This window comes from Cryptomeria japonica, chromosome 3, assembly GCF_030272615.1.
Source record: "Cryptomeria japonica chromosome 3, Sugi_1.0, whole genome shotgun sequence".
NCBI classification, from domain to species: domain Eukaryota; kingdom Viridiplantae; phylum Streptophyta; class Pinopsida; order Cupressales; family Cupressaceae; genus Cryptomeria; species Cryptomeria japonica.
The window spans coordinates 175,043,475-175,065,524 of record NC_081407.1 but is presented as its reverse complement, the minus strand read 5'-3'; the positions used below and the strand labels follow the sequence as shown (position 1 = coordinate 175,065,524).

Sequence of the window (22,050 nt, the reverse complement as noted above, 5' to 3'; positions counted from 1 at the left end):
CCACCTAAAAAAATTTGGGCTTCGCCCTGTTAGATCTGAATATAGACCATCCAGGCTCAAGAATCTCATTTTACGTAGAGTGCTATACTCATTGATATACATAGTTCTCTTTCTTAACAAGTTTGTTCATTGAATCCAACATGGGGAGAAGACTAGCTAAAGTTAACAGAGTCTCTATATCACTTAACTTATGTAAGAGATCGGGAGCTTTGTCTACTGTGAGGCGTTGCTCATACATTAGTCCGATCAAGGATTGATATTGTGTTAGAACTCATTCCACTGGTCCATGCAAGGAGATCCATCTAGTCTCAACATCCCTGAGAAGCTTGTTTCCTCCTATTACTCCCTCAGCAAAAACCTGAAATTCTACAAAATGTTTAGGACCTTGGCAGAAGTATGAGTGGAGCTCGTGGACCAGATCTTCAACTTTTGACACTGTAGGGAAATTTCTTACAATTCTATATGCTAAATTCATTCGATGGGCCATGCAGTGAATGCCAACCATGTATGGTGCAATACTAGTTTGTAATCTTGTGCAAAGACCGGTCCTTTGACCTTGCATTACTACAGCTCCATTAGCTCCAACACACACCAACTTCTTGGCAATTGTCAAGTCATCCATACCAGCAATTTCATTCAAAGCTTTCTTAACTTTCAAATATAAATTTTCTACTCTTGAATTGCCCCTCATTTTACGAACACAGAGTAGATGAGCTCGACGGACATGTTCTTTTACAATATACACATGCATACAAACCCAAGCAGTGTTATCTACTGCAGTAACTTCATCTATGGATAATGAAATGAAATTTGACTCTTTTACACTCTCTTGTAAATTTTGCTTTTCCACCTTAGCGAGACAGTTTGCCATTTCCCATCCAGCATTTATTGACCAATGTGACATAGGATAGTGAGGAACATTCAAAAAAGATAATAAATTACTAAATTCTGGGAAATCTTTCATAGGATGCCCTCTCGATAGAATATGAAAAACAACACTCATCTGAACAGTCTTTGCCAGGTTTGCATCTTTCGTTGCATGTTCAAGCCCAACCTTGATTGTATTTCCAAATCCACTATGACCAATCAGTGTCGTTTTGTGGTTATGCTCTTCATATTCCACGACATACTTAACATGAAGACATTCTTCCTTTGATTTCCATCTTACTACTCATGTTTCCTTTCCGTCTATGATCTGTTTTTCATAAACCTTACCAATATGCTTTTCTATGGTGTCAAGCTTTAGCTGCATCTTCTTCTCTCTTTTAGTTTTCCAGCTACAAATCTTACACCTGCATTCTGTTGGTTGTTCATCATTGTTTGGGACCGGTTCAATGAATGGGTACTTTGCTACCCAATCAATCTTAAAAATCCTTGTCATCTCCCACTTTCGCCCCAGTTTTACTTTCCTTTTTCTTTTCTTCCTACCAACATCATCTTCAGTACTAGCATTTGCATCCGAGTGAATTATCTCATTGTGTGTATCCCTTAGAACATCTTCTTTCGTGTCGGTATTGTCATCCTCATTTGATGCATTTAACTCAATGGTAATCCCACCTTGTGGTGGTGGTGAGCTACTGTGAATGGCTTTTGCAACTGCAGAAGTTGATGGACCAGAAACTTTGCCAATTCCAAAGAAAGACTTTATGGTAGTATCTTTAAGTTTAAGTTTTGGGTCTTTTGATGGCCTCTCAATCCCTTTAGTTTCACCACCCTGAGGAGTCTTACCCTTGTCTGACATCCCAATCCCTTCACCACCCTGAGCAGTCTCAGTCTCACCCTTGTGTGACATCTCAATCCCTTCACCACCCTGAGGAGTCTCACCCATGTCTGACTGTGACATCTTGAGTCTTGACCTCTCACTACAAATTAAAAGTTAAAACTAATACTATCAAGTATGAAGAAATGATTAATCACCTTTATGCCTTCTCAATTCTCTGAATTAGGAATCAGGAATGCCTGGGCCTGTGTTGCAGGATTGTAACTTTGGCCCTCCGCCCTACAATGAACTTCGACTTTCCAACTCAATTTGTGGAATGCAAATCGAGACTCGAGAGCTCCCAATTTACTAATCAGACGTGAACAAATTGTAAGAAAGAGTGTATTTATAGCAATCCATGATTGCATTTTTGGCAAATTACGCGGGGTCCGGGCGTCGCAATTGCTAATAAACATTTAATTTAATTGTATTTTTGGCGAATTGCGCGGGGATACAATGAACATTTAATTTAAGCGGGGTGAAATGGCTCCTCGAATGCTTATAATGTTTTAATTGATATTGGCAAATTTGGCCGACATGTGCAATGAACATTTAATTTACTATTGGCGAATTAGGTCCTGGGTACGTGGTTGTTTTACTATTGCTGGCGAATAACGGAGGTAATCTACTACCCACGTCCAAGTGATTCTAGGCGAATATTACGGGCATGCACGTCAACGGTGTGTGGTCAATGGCGAAGCCAGATTCTACAGTCTATCGTTAACCTCAAAATTCTAGGCGATTTGACCACGATGTTGCCCTAGACTATTCGCATGGAATTCACCAATTGGCAAAGATTCGCCACTAAAAAACTCTCTGCTCCATACTACCATTTAGCTCTCTCTCTCTCTCTCTCTCTCTCTCTCTCTCTCTCTCCCCCTCATTCCCTCTCCATAATCTCTCTCTAATTACTTGTCTCTATCTTCCCTCCCTATCTTTCAATACCTCTCCTTCCCTCACCACCTCTCTATATCTATTTGCTCCTCTCAATTTATTTTTATCTCCCCTCTCTCTCTCTAGACATATCTCTCGAGCCTTCCCTTGTCACCTCTCTCTCTCTAGATACATCATGCTTTTGAAAGCTTCATATATTGATCTTACATATTGACATGTCTTACTAGTTCTAGATTTTCTTGTTACACTTTTATTGTCATGCGATACTTCAAAATATTTAGCACTTGGTTCCACAATGGCACATTGCACTTCTAGAGTTACTTATAATATGAGGAATAAATATGATTTTCCCGCATGACACTCTAATTGAGCTTAATTTCTCACGCCTTTACATTGGGGCCACCATATCCTTCCTCTTAGGTGCTATGCATTTATTACAATATATTTACACTTTGAAGGAACATTACTTTTCTCTTCATGGCTTGTGTGAGCCTCTTGCCACATCTCTAGCACAATTTACACAATGGGTGCACCATACATTTCCCATTTTCCATAAGCCACACCTTTTGTGATCACATTTGTAAATTGAGGGAATTATGCTCAACATTGTCTTTTACTATTTACATTTGGGGACATCATGCTTCTCTCTTATCTATATTGTCACTGGTATTGCTTTACTTTTGAGATCTCCCATATTATTTTGGTATTACACATAATTGTGGGCTCTTTCTTCTTATTGTAGATTTAGGGCTTCTATTTTAGCTTTATGCTTTCTCTCTTGGTTTTATGCCTTATTCAAGGTCCGATTCCCATAGTTCAATTCCATTGCATTTTTTACTATTTGAATTATCTCTTAGAATGAAATGACTAGCGACCTTTGTGTGCTCATACATTAAATGTCATATTGAAGATTGTCTTTCTATATATATATAATGTTTATAATTATATGATTACATGCTTATAAATAAATATGACACGCAACTTGATCATAAAGTCATCTTATAAAAATATTTATGAGCACCACTAGATGTCAGACTTAATTTCTTCTTCTTCTTATTTAATTAGTGTAAATATACAATTACATAACACATATCTACCTACTGATTGATAGGTTTTGTATACATTTTATTAAATTAGCAATCTTTTTTTCTTTCAAAAAGATTCTATCGTTTAATCATAAGAAATATTTTTGGTCAATATGAAATTTGCAAGACTTCCCCTTTTTATCTTTTGAGATGGTGTGGTTCAAACCATGATCTTCCATGGGCCTACTAAACCAGACCTCTGCAGCGAAGCGGATCATTGACCGGGATGTGACTGAGGAGATAAACAAATGCAGCCTGTTAAGGCAGACTCATGTTGATATAAATAAAGTACATGATACAAACTAACTCAAACATTTATGAACAAATAAGTGTCTGCATTATTATTATTATTTATATTAAACTATTACCAAACTTTTTCATATTTATTAAAAAGAAATTTCATTTTTGACAGCAGGCAAATTTGTAATTGCCACCTGTCGGGAGAAATGACTAGACTGACAAACACAAAACTGATGAAAGGAGCGCATGGAAAATTGATCGCATACATATTGTAATCTCAGAAAGAGCATAAGTTGAAAAACTAAAATAATATCGATAAAAGTGGTCTGATTAGGAAATCAGAACACTTCGCTTATGGAGCTGATGTGAATTGGCAAATTAACATCGAAGATTCTGTCCGGGGTCGACGTTGAGTTGCTGGCAAAACTTCTGGAAGTACCCAACTCTGTTGCTCACCTTTCCATCATCTCCACCGCCGCATTCCCCGCTGTTAATAGCTTTAATGGTGCCTCCAAAGCCTTGGTCAGACGTGATTGCCTTATGACAGTTGCTGTTCACCATCCAAAACCACACCGACGTCTTAAATGAGAGGCTCGAATCAGTGGCCACCTTCTCTGGATTGTTCAGCCCATCAAACTGAAAGTAGTTTCCTGCCGCTCCGTAGTTGTAGTTCCTGTCATCCCCTTAAATTAGAATAGCTAAGCTATACAGAGCAGTGTCATAGTATTTGATTGATTGAAATTTAGAAACTAAGTATGTAGGATATGAAAGTAGTTACCGACCATGAGAGCTGCAGAGGGCCTCTGCCATAATAACTCTTGCCAGGGGTGCAGGGATACTGAGTGTAGGAGGGATCACAGTACACGTCTTTTTCCTTCTCTTCGATGGAGCAAAACCCTGTTATACAATTCATTAGCCCTGCTACTAGCAACATAAATTTGTAATAGATAGAACACAAGATAAAAATTGTAATGCATATGTTACCTCCAGTCTCATGGGCAGCATTAGCAAAGAAGGCAGCAACTTCTCTCTTATTAACATCAGAAGACCCAGATGTCCCAAAGTCATTGAAAGCATTAGCAGCATTAATGAAGGAATCGTAATTATAAAACCCATTTCCTTCGCACCCTCCAACTATAGAGTTGAAGACATCAGAAGAAACTATAGAACCCACTCCGGCGCCAGTAGAAGGAGGAGAAGAAGAATAACAGGGCCCTTCTTTACAACCAGCCCCACAGTAGGCATCTCCACTTCCACAGTATCCATACTGACTACAACACAGTCCATTACATCCACAATTTTGACACACTCCCACATCCACAAACACTAATAAAACAAGCACCACGCATGCTGAAGAGCACCAGAAGGTCCTGCTCTTACTATTTTGTGCAGCCATGATTTGCATTCTATGTTTATTCTCCGCCATTTGCTACCCCTATTTATAATGGGTGTTGTCCACTTACTTGTAATACACGGCGATAGATATTTTTGCGTGACTTTAACGGTGCTTTAGAGTCAGTCATGTCCTTAATGGAGGATAAAGTCTCTCATGTCGGTGGCGCAAATTGCTCGATCACGAAAGCAAAAGGAAAACGCGGCAAAGAGACTTGACTCGATTGCGACAGAGAGACTTGACTCGAGTCAAGTCAAGGATGTTTTAAATTAATGTGCGTTAGCTTAAGCGTAGAATGTTTTTAATCTATGATCTTTTGGTTTTAAGTTGTTTAGAGAGAATGCTTTTACGGAAATGTATATCAATAAATAAATAATATAATTTAATAAGGTTGTGGACTGTTTTTTATTATTTAATTTCGCTCATAGGCGATCTACAATGGGATTCAAGTTGTCCGTAAACAAAAAATCTTTTAAAAGAAAAATTGACGTTTACATGAACCCTGATCACAGGGTAGATAGCAGGGTGGCAATAGGCTGGAGGCAGCATAGTGGTTATGCAATTGTAACGTCTCACTTAATGCTTTCTGCAATTGAAAAATCTCCCTTAATAGACCCTTATAGGTACAATCTATAATTGAAATGTCTCCCTTAATCCGCCCTCACAACCAGAATCTGTAGCAGGCGCTAATCATCAATGCCAACTGAAATTTGTCAGAGAGTGGATGATTTATGAAAGAAAGGAAAAATTAAATGAGTTACCATTGACAGAGCAGTAGAATAGCGGGTTTAGTCTATAAAAGAAAACAAAAAGACAATGGAAGATTCAGTTTACTCATCATCTCCGAATCTTAGCCACTCCACCTACTACTGCTTCTCAATCGCTCCTTTGCTACTCTACTACTCAACCATCCCTGTAATAAAATTTCTATACAAACAACACAAGCCTTTTGTGAGTTATACAATTCTTTTTCTTGGGTTGAATTAGACTTTACAAGGTTAGTTCGTTCTAATGCATCTTTCATCATTGTTTTTTGACATTCTTTTGTTTTGCAGTTTCTCAAGGATATATGTTTGCCTCTTGTAATTGTCTACATCCATCCTCTGAATTCCCACCACTATTACTCCCTACAGCTATATGATTCAATATTTTGAACCGGTGCTCCTCCTTCAGATGCCTCCACGGCCACTGTAGAAAGACAATGGCCCCCATCACTTTCTTCATGCTTACATGGACACTCACAACTATTCTCTATGTCATCGCGTACAAAATATGGGTGTAGTATATTCAAAGATTCAAATGGTGTAAGTTATCTTTTATTTAAATGAAATCTTATTTCTTGAAATAGGCATAAAGAGCGTGTCTTGTGGTCTCAGCAAGGCCATCACTTTTGGCCAGGACTAATATTTTGATGTTATAGCTCACCTACGACCATTTTTAGTAATTGTTAAAAAGTGGAAGAAGACATGATTCAAGTGATTGATTGACGTTACCTAATTCTATTTTGGGCTTATATCTTTGGCACCCTCAATAATATTTGTTCTCTCTTTTTATTTTCCCTTTTTTCCTATGGATAGTGTCATTGATTCAAGACCATATTGTCAACAATGTCAAGTGTAGATGAGATACATTTTGTGAGATAAGATCCATTTTAGTTCTGAAAAATTCCCCCCCTCTATTTGGCCACTGATTTATTTTTGGATGAACAAATTGTTGGACAATTCAATAGTTTGCGAAATGGGAACAAATCCAAAGACAGGTTCCAAATATTATGGTGGGTATTTGGGTTTACGTCCACTTTTCCAAAATTGGAAAATGTTTGGACTCTCTTACTATAAGATTTTTTATATTTTGTGTTTTCCTGATTATGCTTAAATATTATTGTATAATCATATTTAGGCATTCCTTCAAAATAAACTCTATATGCATATATAAGAACATAATTCTATTAATGTAAAATGCATGTTACATATAAATATTGAATCAAAGTAGTTCTTCTACTTATCATGTGAAGTATATATCCTAGTAAAATTATGCTTATCAAAAACATATTATAATATAATTGTTGATAAATATAATAAAAATTAGATTGGATTCTTAGGTTTTCATTCAAAAATGCTATATGTAAATACATTATCTTCTAATAAAGCATGCGCTGAGTTATTTTCATCTTCTTGCATAATGTCTTAATATCATATTTATGATTGTTGCAAATATTTTGAATTTTGATATCTGTCGGCGAATTTTACATAAATTTTATAAAATATAAGTATACTAGTTAATAATATTGTTATATTTAATGATTTATTTTAATAAATAAAAATGTTTGTAATCATTTATTTTACAAAAATTATAAAAGGTTGAAATTTATGAGAAATTGATAATAAAATTAAATAAATTAAGTGTGATGCTAAATTACAGCCCCATTAGAATGCCTAGCTCTAGCTTTTCCTTTTTTCTTTCTTGGTTACTAGTCAAACAAAATTGCGCGTAATCACCGCGACGAGTAGTCAAAAAAATGTGCTTGAAATAATTGTACTTTGACTCAAAAGTTACGCGAACGTTATCTTCCCGCAGACTTTTCCACACTGGACTTTTCCACTCTAGACTTGAGTCAAAAGTACCGTGAATTTTACGCAAAATGTCCATGACCGTAATATAACCCATCAAAATTAGCGGTATCAAATGGAGGAGAATAAACACAGAATGCAAATCATGGCTACACAAAATAGTAAGAGCAACATCTTCTGGTCCTCTTCACCATTTTAGTAGTTTCTTCTGGTTTTTTTAACTCTATAGTTGGAGAAGATGGGGGAAAGGGATTTCAAGGGCTTCGGGACATCTGGGTCTTCTGATCTCAATAAGAGAGAAGTCATATAACTACGGAGCGGCAGGAATGTACCTTGGCTTTGATGGGTTGAACAATCCAGAGGTCATGTCTACTGATTCGAAAATCTCATTTAAGACGACGGTGTGGTTTTGGATGGTGAACAGCAAGAGTACTCATACAGCAATCACGTCTGACCAAGGCTTTGGAGGCACCATTAGAGCTATCAACATCATGGAATGCGACGGTGGAATTGATGCAAGTGTGAGCAGCAGAGTGAATTACTATCAGAAGTTTTGCCAGCAATCAAGGTCGACCCAGGATCGAATCTTCGATGCAGCCGAGAAAAACCCATTCAAAAACGTGTAGTGATATATTTAAAGTTTGTATTGGTTTAAGGGATGTTTTTTAAATTAAAGTAGATTTTTATTTGTATGTTCTTTTGGATTTGATTGTGTGAATGTTTTTTTATCAATTTGTAAGATCTGATATTTTTCTAATTTCAATGAAATATTTACTTAATAAAAATTATTTATGATTTTTAATTTTGTAAAAATATTTTCTTCCATATTTTAGCAGAAGCCGAAAAAAGATAATTGTCTACCAGGCAAGCCCATAATGATTAAAAGATTGTTAATTGTTATTTACAAGTCTATAACTATGCCATAAGTCATTTCAAATCAAACTTCAGTGATAGCTAATAGAGATTGAGAATATGGAAAACCATGAAAAATATCAATGAGCCCAATGACACAATTGGGGACAATCAAATTTCATTGTACTTACCTACAAAATTTGAAAATGGTGATTAAAATGAAACGAAATAATCTGTGTATGCCAGTAGATCTTATATATGCAGTCAGTTCTCTTGGGACAATCAAGTTTAGGTTATAGAATATCATAAATTTGTTTTTAAGTAAATATGAAAAAATGTTTGAGTTAACCTGCATCATGTGCTTTATTTATTCTAATACCCATCTGTCTTACCAGTCTGCATTTGTTTATCTCCATGACCAGATCGCGATCAATGGCTTGCTTGCCACATAGGCCTGGTTTGGCAAGCCATGCATAAAAAGCATACAATCTTCTCGCAAAGGTAAATACATATTTTTTAATGGATATTTAAGTTAATTTAATGAAAAGTTCTTGTGTGTTAAGTAATTAGATATTGGTACTTTGTAATAATTGAAATTTAAGTTAGGAAAGTAAATATGAAGGAGAATGCTATATGGCTCCATAATTAAAGAGTGATCTTGAAAATGTCTTTGTGTCAATGTCATGGTTTGGGATTTGGCATTCATTCTCTGTCTTATTAGAGAACAATGGCTATTGAGCAATGAAGTTCCTGTCAAAGAGTGGAAGAATGGTTTTGTTTTTGTCTATTTTGTCTATTTGAAGTTTCTGACAAGTGTTGTAATTGCTAGTGGCCTAGTAGACATGTATGCAAAATGTGGATAGAGCTTAAATAACCATGAAATCATGTTAGAAAATTTTTTCTAAGCCCTGAGTTTGCCATTGAAATAAAATGGAGGACAAGGTTTGAGTGAATTTCAAACTTGATGATAAACAATTTGTTTTCTAACATTGTAAGATCTTGCAAGTCATATATTGCAGACCTTTTGTAGCCTATAGGTAGAATGCATCGTACAATGTTTTAAGATGTATCAGTTATCTTGCGAGAACACAACCTATATTGAGGCACTAACGGCCCACAATTTTGAGTGAATTAGGAGATTTGACAAATCCTAATTTAGACCTCTTATGCCTAAAAAGAGTATGTACATCAAGTGAAATGTGATGATTTATGTTGCCTTTACATGTGTAATATATTATTGTGACCCATAAATACATAATAAAATATATGTAATTATTAATTTAGTAGATCATCTAGAAAAATAGATCATTTACAAGTAAGTTTGGACTCATTATATCTTCAATAGTTAATAATAAGATTAATCAAACTATAAATTCATGTTCAAGATTTTTTTTTCATGCAATCCTTATTCTTAAATCCTGGCTAATGATAATTTTAAAAGATTATTTTGATCTACTATTCTTAATGGTCAACGAGAAAAAGAAGGATCCCTAGACTATCCATGTCATTGGACAACCGGGTGACATTATGTTAGGCACACTAGTTATCCCTGGGTCATCAAGCCTAGTACCTCTATTGTAGGTGTTCATATCAATGAGACACGTATTAAAAACACCTCAATTGACCTTGGTGCAACTATAAACATCATGACTAGCGAGACAATAGTTAATCTATAGTTTATGAATTTGTAGCCAATACCAATAGTTCTACAACTTGTAGATAGATCAATTTTTAAAGTTGAGGAGGTGATTTAAGGTATATTTATCACATTGGATTCTGGGAATACCCTGTTGATTTTGTTGTCTTGCCGCCAAAAGCCAATTTGGTGGGTTATCCATTGATCCTTGGATGACCATGGCTGCAAGTTTGATAAAATGATCATTTCCAATGCAAATGTGACCAAGAAATTGGTCTTGTATCCTCTTGCTCAACCTTATGCAGATGCTTGTTAGTCTATATGGCCTAATCTAGGAGATAAGAATCAATAATCCCTACAAACACTAACAACTATAAGGAGTCTCATGATATGTATTCAAGATGAGAATGAAGACCTTACATCATACAAAATACCTATGGAATAGTCCCACATCAAGATGAGTTTCTATCATGCTTAAGCTACCCACTCCATAGCCTCTTGAGCATCTAGTGAAGATGAATCCACTACAAGTATATTCTATGATCAATATTTTACCATATAACTATAGCCTTAATATATTTGATCTTGATATTGCCTCCATCATCAAAATAACAACACTTATAGAAGTGTTCCTTGGCAAGACACTCAATGGCAATAATGAGTTAACTTCATCCTAGCACTTTGACCTACTACACATGAGTTAAAAAGAAACACGGTGTTATTTTTCATATTTAACATAATCTTCATGGAGGTCAAACTTGAGACTACAGTATCAAGGCCTTCAACAAGGCTCTTATTTTTCAAGGCTCTAAGACCCTTCTCACCAATGTGACTAATTCTCTAGTGTCATTACATTGTCTTCTCTGATGGGAACTTCATCTCCAAAGAATTTGCTCCTTTAGGTACCCAGAAAGCATAACCATCATATGTTGAAACAATAGTCTTCATCTCTACTTTATCTGATGGTGAGGATGAAGAATCCAAAGCCCTCTTCTTGGACTTGACAGAAGAACTATTACACTAAACCATGCATGCATCTAGCTTATACAAGGTGTCAATCCGAACACCCTTATGAAGCACCATAAAGCCTCTTGCATCTTACTTGCACAAAAATGTGCACACCCACATCACTCAACTTGCTAACTGAAATTAAGTTTCGTGCCAAACTAGTGATATGCAAAACACCATCAATCCCCTTCACTCTACCATTAGGAAATCAAATCTTAACTCTTTCACGACCAACAACCTTCAGGTGAGAGTCATCACCCAGATACACCTTCCCACTATCAAACACTTCATACTTTGAAAACCAACCTTTGTGAGAGGTCATGTGGAAAGAGGCACCTGAATCTATCAACCACACATTGTTTGATGCATGTGTTGCCAAGGTAATGACAAAAGAATCTACTTCATCATGAGATGATTTATCAGAGTCAAAACAGAAGAAATCCTTTTTACCTTTCTTTTTCTCCTCCTTGCACTCTTTCTTGAAGTGACTAGATTTGTCAAAGTTCAAACATTTTGCCTTGGAATTTTTACCAAGAGACTTATATCTCCCTAGAGACTTGGATTTACCCTTCTTGTCCTTTTTCTTGCCTTTCTCCATCATTCTACCATGAGTAACTAGGGCCTCGTTAGCCATCTCAAAAGATTTTATTCACATCTATTTAGATAATAGTGAACCAACCACATCTTCTATCTTTAAAGTGGTTGTGCTCCCAATGGCCATAACAAGGTGATTCCATGAGTTCATCAAAGAACATAACAAAAGCATACATTTAACTTGATCACCAATCTTGTCACCGAAAAAATTGAATTGAGAAACAAGCATGTTGAATGCATTCATCTGCAATGGACTTTCCTTCCTCCATCCTTAAGGAGTACAACTTCTTTCTCAGGAATGACTTATTTACCAAACATTTCCCTTAATAAATATCACCAAGATTTTTCCAAAGTGTAGCTGTAGTCTTCTCCTTGTGGATACTCAAGAGCACTAAATCAACTAGATAGAATCTTATCAAACCCTTAGCTTTTTGATACATTTTATTCCAAAAGATCCCCTTCCAGGCGAACTCTCCCTCTTTTGTTTTATATCCCCAATTCTTACCTCTGTTTTTGTATATTGTGTCACTGCTATCAATGGTGTCGATGAGATAAAATATAGAAGTTCCTATTCTTTTCTTTATATGTTTTTATTCTTGCTCCCACTTTTTTTTAATTCCCCAAGATGAATGGCAATTACACCTTAAATAGTGAGAACTGGTGATGAAGCAGTGAAATAAATGAATGAATGATTTTTAATGATGTCCACAAGACCCAACAGACTAAGGGACACACAAGCTCAAATTATCCCAGTTTCAGGTTCCTTTCCATGCTGGATCTTCTCTTGTGAATCTTGATTAAGAGGCTCATCATTTTGTGAAGTCTTGACTCTTCAAAAAGCTCGTTCAAACTGTCCACTTTTAATTCATTACCAAACTGGTTACAAATGTCTTCATACATTGTACACTCCATAATGAAATGTCATTTTGTTTCTACTATTCCCTTGCTGCAAAATAGGCATGTTTTTTCTTCCCACTCTTCTATTGGCACCTTCCATAGATACAAGTTTCACATTTCAAATGGTGAGATCCAGTCCTTAATTGTATAATTAGAATTTTGGCGTTACCATTGATCGTGGATCTCAAAATTTTTTTTCATCATCTGCCCAAGTAGGGTTGAATCATTTAGTATATTACACGTTTTTCTTGAATAGCTGGTTTATCCACATGGCATTCCTAAATTTCTCTAAGACCCACTTTTTTATCTATCCTTTATTGCTAGAGCAGTCTTACAAATTTATGTCCCACTTGTTCATCCACTTGTTATTTTCTTTCTTCCAAGTCCTTTTCCTACGACTTAAGTTTTCTTCAATAATCAAGTTGGGCCAACAGGGCTTACCCATACTTTCCACCTTTTTTAAGTAGCATAATAGTTGAATGACCGTTAAGGCCTCAATAAGGTACATACCAACTTCAGCCAAAAGGATCTCATATGATATTGTTGATTTGACTTTGAGGCTTCTAGTGATTAGATGCTTTTGCATTCTCTCTATTTGTCTCCATTTGAGGTTTGACATGCTATTCCCCCAAACTTCACACCCATAAAGGATAACTAGAACCACTAACAAACCAAAAGGAGTTTTCTTAGTCTTCCAATCCTACAACTCTACTTTCCTACATCTATTTTGAAGAAGGTATAAAGCTCTCCAACCCCCTTGTATCCTTTTTGATCTACATGTTTCCTAGTTGAGCCTATTGTGGAAGTCAATTCCTAAGTACTTGTATTCAACCACTACCTCCAAGGGTCTACCCTCGAATATAAAATCAACCTGTTGCTACCTCTTTTTCAAAGAAAAGATCATGACCTTGGTATTGTTGGTATTCACTTGCATCCCAAATTCCTGAAAAAATAACTCAAGAGCCTTGAAGTGCTCTCTCAGACCTTGTACAGATTTTGCAATAAGAATAAGATCATCAGCATATAAAAGCAATTTCACCACGTATCCTACCAACTGGATACCTTCCCCATTTGTATTATTTTTCACTCTTCAAGTTTATCAATTATATATAAGCCAAACAATGTGGGAGATAAAGGACACCCTTGTTTGACCCTGATGTTGCTGCCGAAACATTCAGACATTCCATCTTTAGTTTTTATTTTAGCTCTAACCTGCTCATATAGTTTGTGAATAGTAGCCCTAAGTTCTTTTGGAACCCCAATTTCTTCCATTCTACACCAAAGCTTGTCCCTAGGAATAATGTCAAAGGCTTTTTTAAAATCCACAAAGCAAGAAAAGGCTTCTTCACCTTGATTGTCCCAAATTTTTTTGATGAAATGCCTTAGCATAATGCAATGATCAATGGTGGAGTGTTTTAACTAGAAACTAGCCTTTCCTCTAGCCCCTTTTCCTTCTTTTTCTACCCATTTATTGATTTTACGTTTTATTATACTCCCAAAAAGTTTTCCAAAGAGGGGGTTGACTGAAATAGTACGGTAATTAGAACAATTATTGACATCTCCACTTTTGTGAAGAGGAATAACAACACTAGTTGTCCATTCAACTAGAAAGATGTTTCGGGTAACTCCATTAAAAATCTGGTTGATATGTGGAGCTAGGAGCTAAACTCCCCATTTTAAAAATTCTGCCTATAGACCATCAATATCTTGTGCTTTACCACTTGCCAAATTCTTTATACCTTGTTTGATGTCTATTACTAAAAAAAGTTCAACTGAAGTGTCAATTGTGGGTGGATTCATTTTCTCATTTGTTTGTTCATAGAGGAGCTTTGCATACTCCATCCATTGGGCATCTATGATATTATCTTCTATTTGTTTTTTCTTTTCTTGTAATTCTCTCCAAAAACCTTTTGGGTTGTGTTTCCCCAAATAAATTAGTTCATTCCTTCTAATGATTACATAACTTTCTTTTTTTGATCTTATCAATTGTTTGTATATTAACTTGTGTTCCTTGTTTGATTCTTTCCCTCTAAGAGATTTTTTTGCAGCTTTTCCCTCTTTGTCATACCAAGGATTAGCTGGAAATGTATTTGACACCCTCTTCACAAGTTTAGAACGCTTACACACCATCAGAGCTTTGTGTATTAAAGTGATCAACCTATTACTACTAACATACTCTTTTTCCCTCTTGTTCCCCTTGTTCTCTATACTAGTTTTTTCCAGCTACAAGTATTTTTCAAGAGTTGCCTTGAAGATGTCCCGATTTTCTTGATTTACAAGGATTTTGCCTTGTGTTATAAACTTCTTGATAGAATGTTGATTCTACTCTTTTTGTGGTCCTTTTGTGTTTATGCCAAACTTAATACAAAGAGGCATATGATCAGAATTCAGCTCTATGGGACAACCTTCAATGGTGAAATCTAATAACTTGGAAATATATCTCTGAGAACATATTACGTATTCTACACCCATTGTATGTTTTGCAAGTGATACTCTTCGATCTCGGCCAATTTCTCATGCCATTACAAATGACCAATCCGTATAAGCTATAAAGGCCTAACAACTCAGCACCAAAATGTGATACACTCCCATTCCCATGTTGCGAAGTCCTTTTCGAAAGATGATCCTCATTTTCGCCTAACCATAAGGGGTTTTTATCCTCCTCAACATTACTGTTGAATTGGATAGATTGATTGTTCGTTGTTCTAGCGTTAAAGTCACCAATTATAATAATATCACCTATAGTGCTGAAAACTGAGATATCTTTCTTTAGTGTAGCACAAGAGTCTTCATTATCCAAATTCCTCTTCTTGTAGAATTTTGAACTTTTTCAAGCAAAATAGAAAACCGCCATTCAAATCATATCTTCATTATCTATTATTTTCAGCCATACAAATTGTTTGTTTGGATCTTCTTTCTCTAACTTCACCATACCACTCCATATTTCTTTTATTAAAATTGTGATCTCTCCATGTCCTTTACCTATCTCAGTCTCTTCATTCTACAAAAAAAAATTAATGTATCCTTTGAAGTCTGGAATCCTAGAACCATCGTACTCATGTGTTCCCATAAGAAAAATAATGTCTTTCCCCTTCGCTATGGGCCCCAATTCTGGTCCCCTTCTCCATGGATAACCTCTGCATTTCCAACTTACCAGGATTATATACTCTCGTGGGGCCCCGAATCCCTATTTCTTGTGTGTTCATCGCTTGGTGATTTGAGCTTTCCCATTTTTCAGCCATGCCCATTTCCTTGCATCTCTTGTTGATTTCACTTTCTCCCATTCTTTCCTTCATTCTTCTTGTTGATCAAGAGTCAAATCATCACCAATGTAAATATAAGTACCTCTAAGTATCCCCCTATTTTTTAGGATCATAGATTTGTCCTCCACACTTCTTAAAGCAACTTTCATGTGCTTATCCTTTCCTTCTCCTATTTTCTTTCTGATCCTATTTGTTGTTTGAATACAACCTGTCCACTTCAGCTTGTCTTTGAGAAAATCTCTTTCCAAGATGTTTGTTCTTTCCCTCTCTCCAAAGTCCTTCAAACCCTTGATGATGATATTTACCTCCTTGTCTTGTTTGTCTTTTTCTTCTTTTATTTGCTTCTTGATTTGTTTTTCTATGATTTCCTTTTGACCCATTGTCGCTTCCTTTACCACTTTCGTCCAAGAATTGGCTTCTTTTATCTTCTCTTTTAACTTGTTCTCTCTCGCTTCCATGTCTTCTACTATTGATTGAAACTCGTCTAATTGTGTCATGATATTTATTTTTACTGATTCTAAGTTATCTTTCTCTACTTCTCTTTTTTTTTAACTCTTGTTGTCCACTTTCTATGTTGTATTGTAGACTTATTACCTCTTATTTTAACATCTTGTTCTCCTATTCCAGATTCCGACCAGCCTCTATAATTTCCCTTAATCTCTTTTATTCTTGTTTCCCCTTTGATTCTAACGTTTCAATCCTTTTCTTCATGTTCATGAGCTCACTAACCTAAAGTTCTAATGACCACAACAAAGGCGAGGTCGTGGGACTGTATAAATCTTTATTGCCTTGATTGCCATGATTATCTTCCTCCCTTGTCTCCTTTTCTAATGCACAAGTTTTAGTTTTATCTTGTGCAGACTCGTCTTCATTCTTGAAAGAGAGTAACTCCCTCTTTCTATTATTGTTCCACTCCTGATATATTTGATCAAGCTCTGCTAGGTCATACATCTTAATAGTTACTGTGGAGTTGTTTTTAGCTGACTTTAGTAGAATCATAATAAGCCTTTTTTTCTGCAACTGCCTCCTCTTACATATTTGCCTACATCGTAGAATCCCCAAATATTTCTTTTCGTTTACAAAAATCAGATCATTACTTATGATATCCCTATTAAACTGATGAAAATTTGGTAAAATAGATTACCACGGTCTGACAAACTCTCCCCATTCTAAGCCTAGAAATGGTTTTGGAAACCCCAATGGTTTGAAGTTGTTCGGCATCCATTTTACCTCACCTTGGGTTTCTAAGTCCATATTTCCAACAGAGATGGGGTTTTTAAAAGCATATTTGTGAGCCCCTGCTGCTGAAACCCTAACATGTCATATCCAAGTTTTCGATCAAACCTTTTTGTTTGATTCCCATTTGTTCATTTACCATGGTTTGATTGTGGTTTTGTCAGTTTTCAAGAGCTTTGTTTGTTTTGTTCTCTTTTGTAAAGGGAGACAAAAGAAGCTATTAAAGAAATAAAAAGAGACAAGGAAAAGGTGGTGAGGAACCTAGGCTTTTGTGTCTTCGATTGTTACCTGTGGGCCCTTTATCTTTGTCTACTTCAATAAGAGAATATTTGTTTGTCCCTTTCTGTCAGTCTGAAGAAACTAATTGGCACTCCTCCCCATCCGGTTGTTTGCCTTGTGTTCTGTGTACTCCTCTTTTATGGGTTACAATCCCTTCCACTGCTCACGGTGCCCTCCACTGCTCACATTGCCTATAACTGCTCATGGTGTCCTCTCTTCTCGTTGTGCCTTCCACTATCAATAAAGACACATAGAATTCAAATCCAATCTTTTTAACAATAATATAGCCACGTCAAGGTCAAACATTATCCTGTTGAAAAAAATATGGCCACATGCAATTATAAGGTGACGTTGTTTGAGGTCTTTAAATATTTTTACAATCACATGAAATAAAGAGGAAAAACAAAAATAATTATTCTTCAACTCACCGAAATCTACCCACCTACTGAGACTTTTGTCTGTGCATGAGACACTCGCAGTGGGCTATGTCGATGTAAAACAATCTTATTAGCTAATAAAAACTAACACTTGTACCAAAAAGAGGTGCAATGGTTACACCGATAGTAAAATATAATTTGAAAAATATATTGAAGGGAACAAAAGTGAAAAGTGCATTTGTTCGTAGTGATTATTTATAATATAAATGGACTAATTCTGAAATTTAACAAAGTCAATAAGAATGAATGTAAGTTAAATTAAAATGCTAAGTTGTAGAAAATGTTTTTGTAATACAAAATTTGTTTATAATGCACGCATATCATTAGCTTACCAGATCAATTGTGGTAAGTACATTTGTTGTTAATCATTGAGATATCTTTTTTTCAAGGGTGACAAGATCAAAAACCATACAAAATCCCAAAGTGTGTTATAGAATTTACAAGTAAAACTAAAATGTTTTAAATTTATTATTCATCTTTATATTTATGTGTATGTAATCTAAGTGTAATTAACTTATGTATTTGATTATAATCATTAATTCTATGGGTTCAATGTGATCAATGATCTAACTAAGCTGTTTTGACCTCATTGGCACAAGAATGGTTATGTTCCTTTTAGCCTTGGAAAAATCAAACATCTAGCTAATTAGTCGCATCTTATTGTTTAGTCAAAAATTGTCATTCATTGCATCACAAAGCTATGGATGCCTAAAGATAGAAACAAAAACCATGTGGTAGGCACAATATGAGGCAACACATTTGTAGAGTTGATGGGTGGTAGTTAAAGGAGCTTTGGGTGAAGTGTGGTCAACTTAGAAAATGGAGTGGCTAGTGTGACTCTATAGATTGCTAATGTGTTTCTGTTGCTCTTTACTCATACCAACACAGTCTCTACATTTCATTTCTTCTGCGAACTGGTATGTGGTTTTCCTCTCTATGCTAGCACTCTTCACATTCCAGTGCACATCTTCATTTTGTGTCTCCTCCTGCTTTTCTTTTGCCACCTATATATTCATGCAACATATTATGTATATTCCAGGCTCTATCTCCCACCATCCCACACTTTCATTGTGATAAATGGGCCAAGTGAAGAATGATTTCTTCATTGAATTTGTGCCTTCATCAAATGGTGTATAGAGGATTTGAAGACATTTTTAGATTCTTTAACCTCTTTGTTATTTTGATATTGATGATAGAGAAGGATTAATTTAAGATTTTGATGATGAATTTACATGCACATAAGGTAAAGATTGTCTATAAGTGAATTTTCAACTTCTGGATGGTAAAATTGAGTGATCTTTTGTATTCATAGTTATATGATTGCAAGTTTGGAAAAACAATTAGGTTGTCATTTGGTTTTAAATGATTTCTTTTTATTTAAATTAATATTGAAAAGTACTTGCAAGATGTTTAGTAATTTGAGATAGAAATCGTGAACGCATTTAAAATCAAATTGAAAGGTTTAGGACAAGTAATTATGAATAAGAAAGATTGATAGAAGATATTTGTGGATAACACTTCTTATCTTATATATATCTTGTCCACATTAGTTATATATGCATTTATTATATTGATTAATGACATTAATATAATTTATCTCATAGTATTTATTGGACGCACCAAATTTGTGCATTTCATAAGCTTTTAGTGTGAAGCAATGAATAAATAATAAATATAAATATTTTGTTCGAAGTTTTGTGATACAGAAAAGAATGGTAAAAAGAAATTCGTGTGTTGTAAATCTATCCACACATCTTCTGTGATGGTTATGTCTGTACTTAATTTATGTTTGCGTTAGTCTGGCATGATAGAAGAGCGTTTGAAAAACTATGTCGTGATTGGAAGTTCCTCAATAATTTTATTATATATCTGCCAATCACAACTTGGAACTTTTCTTTCTAACTTGATTACTTGTGAGGCACGTTTTCAAACTCTACTTGTGCGCCTTTTGCAACATAAGATTCCGTTTCAATGCAGAAGTAAATATTGATAATCCTGTTCAATTTCGGTGACGTTTTGAAAGTAATATCCCACATTTAAGCCATGTATAAACTCAAGACTAGTTATAATAGGAGAGAAGAAAACATTAAGTACGACCTTACTTGAACAGGATCTGTTCTGAAGGTTGTACAACTTGGTCTGCGTATCAAACTCAGACAAGCACACAAATCTGGAAGATGAACTATGGCTCTCACCCCAGAGCGCGAATACCGAGGCTGCTGTCTCACAGTGTGCCTCCCGATGAACGTCTTGCCTGCTGTCTCACAGTGTGCCTCCCGATGAACGTCCTGCCTGCTGATTAACTAGCATGCAGTGAAGGCCTGGGAGCGTTCTGATAGATTCATCCCTTTTGTTGCCATTAAAATGGTCGATCAGGTTTCAGGTTTATTTATAACATGCAGTGAAGATGGTCGATCAGGTTAAGGAGTCTCATGATATAAATTCAGGATGAGAATGAAGTCCTTACATCATACAAAATTCCTATGGAATAGTAGTCCCACAACAAGATGAATTTCTATCATGCTTAACCTAATCACTCCATAGCCTCTTATCTAGTGAAAGATGAATCCATTGCAAGTAAGTATATTCTATGATATTTTATCACATAACTATGGCCTTAATATATCTGATCTTGATATTGCCTCTGTCATGACAACAACAATCTGATCTTGATATTGCCTCTGTCATGACAACAACATCACTTATAGAAGTGTCCCTGAGTAAGACAATGTCAGTAATGAGTTAACTTCATCCAACACTTTGACCTACTACACATGATCCAAGCCCAAACACCTACATTGGCATGGAGTTACCATGATATGAGAGGGGATAGAACCTAGCCTTTGTAGACACCATATTTATTTGAATGAAGGTTGTAGACGAATGAACATATCGCTCAGACACATAGTGATAGCTAAGTTGCAGAAACTTTTGAAGGCAAGGTTCATATATCCTATATCGGACAATGAGTGGGTGTCTCCATTGGTCATTGTACCTGATATGGGAGGCAAATGACGAGTGTGTGTTGATTATAAAGAACTAAATGCAGCTACTAAGAAAGACCATTCTCCCTTGTCATTAATAGATAAGGTTTTAGACTCATTGGTTGGGAAAGGGTATTTCTCTTTCTTAGATGGGTTTAGTGGCTACAAGCAAATTAAGAAGAGGCAATTGGTTCAACACAACTTTCCTTATTTGTGGATAGCTAGTTATTTGTTCTACATGGCATCTGATAATGCTATGCATGGGCATATCAATAATCACTAAAGCTCCTATTATCATTCTCTCTATCTCTATTTCACTCTATTTGTGTCCCTCAATCTCTCTTCCTATCACTATCCCTTTCCCCCTCTCCCCCCATCTCTCTATCTCATTCTCTTCTCTCTCCCCAAGCTCTAAACCTTTATCTTTCCCTTCTACTTTATATCTTCCCTCTCTTCTCTACCTACCTCACACACATTCTCTCCTCCCCCTCCCTACCTCTCTCTCCCCCTCCCGACATCTCTCTGCCCCCTCCCTACCTCTCTCTCTCCCCTTCCCTCTCTCTAATTATCTCTACCTCCTCTCTCTCTCTCTCTCTCTCTCTCTCTCTCTCTCTCTCTCTCTCTCTCTCTCTCTCTCTCTCTCTCTCTCTCTCTCTCTCTTTGTATGTGTGTGTGTGTGTGTTTCCCACCCTTTCATGCTCCCTCTATACATATCTCACTCTCAACCTTTCCCTTTTGTACTTACCTCTATCTCCCCTCTCCCTCTCTTTACATACCTCTACCTCCCTTCCTCTATTTATCTACATAAATCTCCCTCTCTCTCACCCCCTCCCTCCCTCCCCCTTCCTTCTCTATTTCTCTTTATCTCACTATCTTTGTATCTCCCAAGTTTTATACCTATATCTCTCCCTATCACTCTCCCT

At 36.0% G+C, this 22,050-nt stretch overlaps 1 protein-coding gene and 1 pseudogene across 1 annotated transcript; one reads left to right on the top strand and one right to left on the bottom strand.

The window, feature by feature from the left end:
* Positions 1 to 4,217: 4,217 nt before the first annotated feature.
* Positions 4,218 to 5,419, bottom strand: LOC131029225 (endochitinase 4-like). Its single transcript, XM_057959647.2, has 3 exons — positions 4,963 to 5,419; positions 4,761 to 4,875; positions 4,218 to 4,651 (listed from the first exon to the last, which is right to left on the bottom strand). The coding sequence occupies exons 1-3, from the start codon at positions 5,402 to 5,404 to the stop codon at positions 4,357 to 4,359; spliced, it is 852 nt and encodes a 283-aa protein (XP_057815630.2). The 5' UTR covers positions 5,405 to 5,419; the 3' UTR covers positions 4,218 to 4,356.
* A 14,816-nt stretch (positions 5,420 to 20,235) lies between these two features.
* LOC131029245 (small nucleolar RNA U3) lies at positions 20,236 to 20,485 on the top strand (annotated as a pseudogene).
* The last annotated feature ends 1,565 nt before the right edge of the window (positions 20,486 to 22,050 follow it).

Excerpts from the sequence above, each read along its gene's own strand:
- LOC131029225 (XM_057959647.2), bottom strand. The coding sequence starts at position 5,404 with ATGGCGGAGAATAAACATAGAATGCAAATCATGGCTGCACAAAATAGT. Across the intron at positions 4,876-4,962 it reads TGCTGCCCATGAGACTGGAG|GGTTTTGCTCCATCGAAGAG; the intron begins GTAACATATGCA and ends ATTGTATAACAG. Across the intron at positions 4,652-4,760 it reads GGCCCTCTGCAGCTCTCATG|GAACTACAACTACGGAGCGG; the intron begins GTCGGTAACTAC and ends AGGGGATGACAG.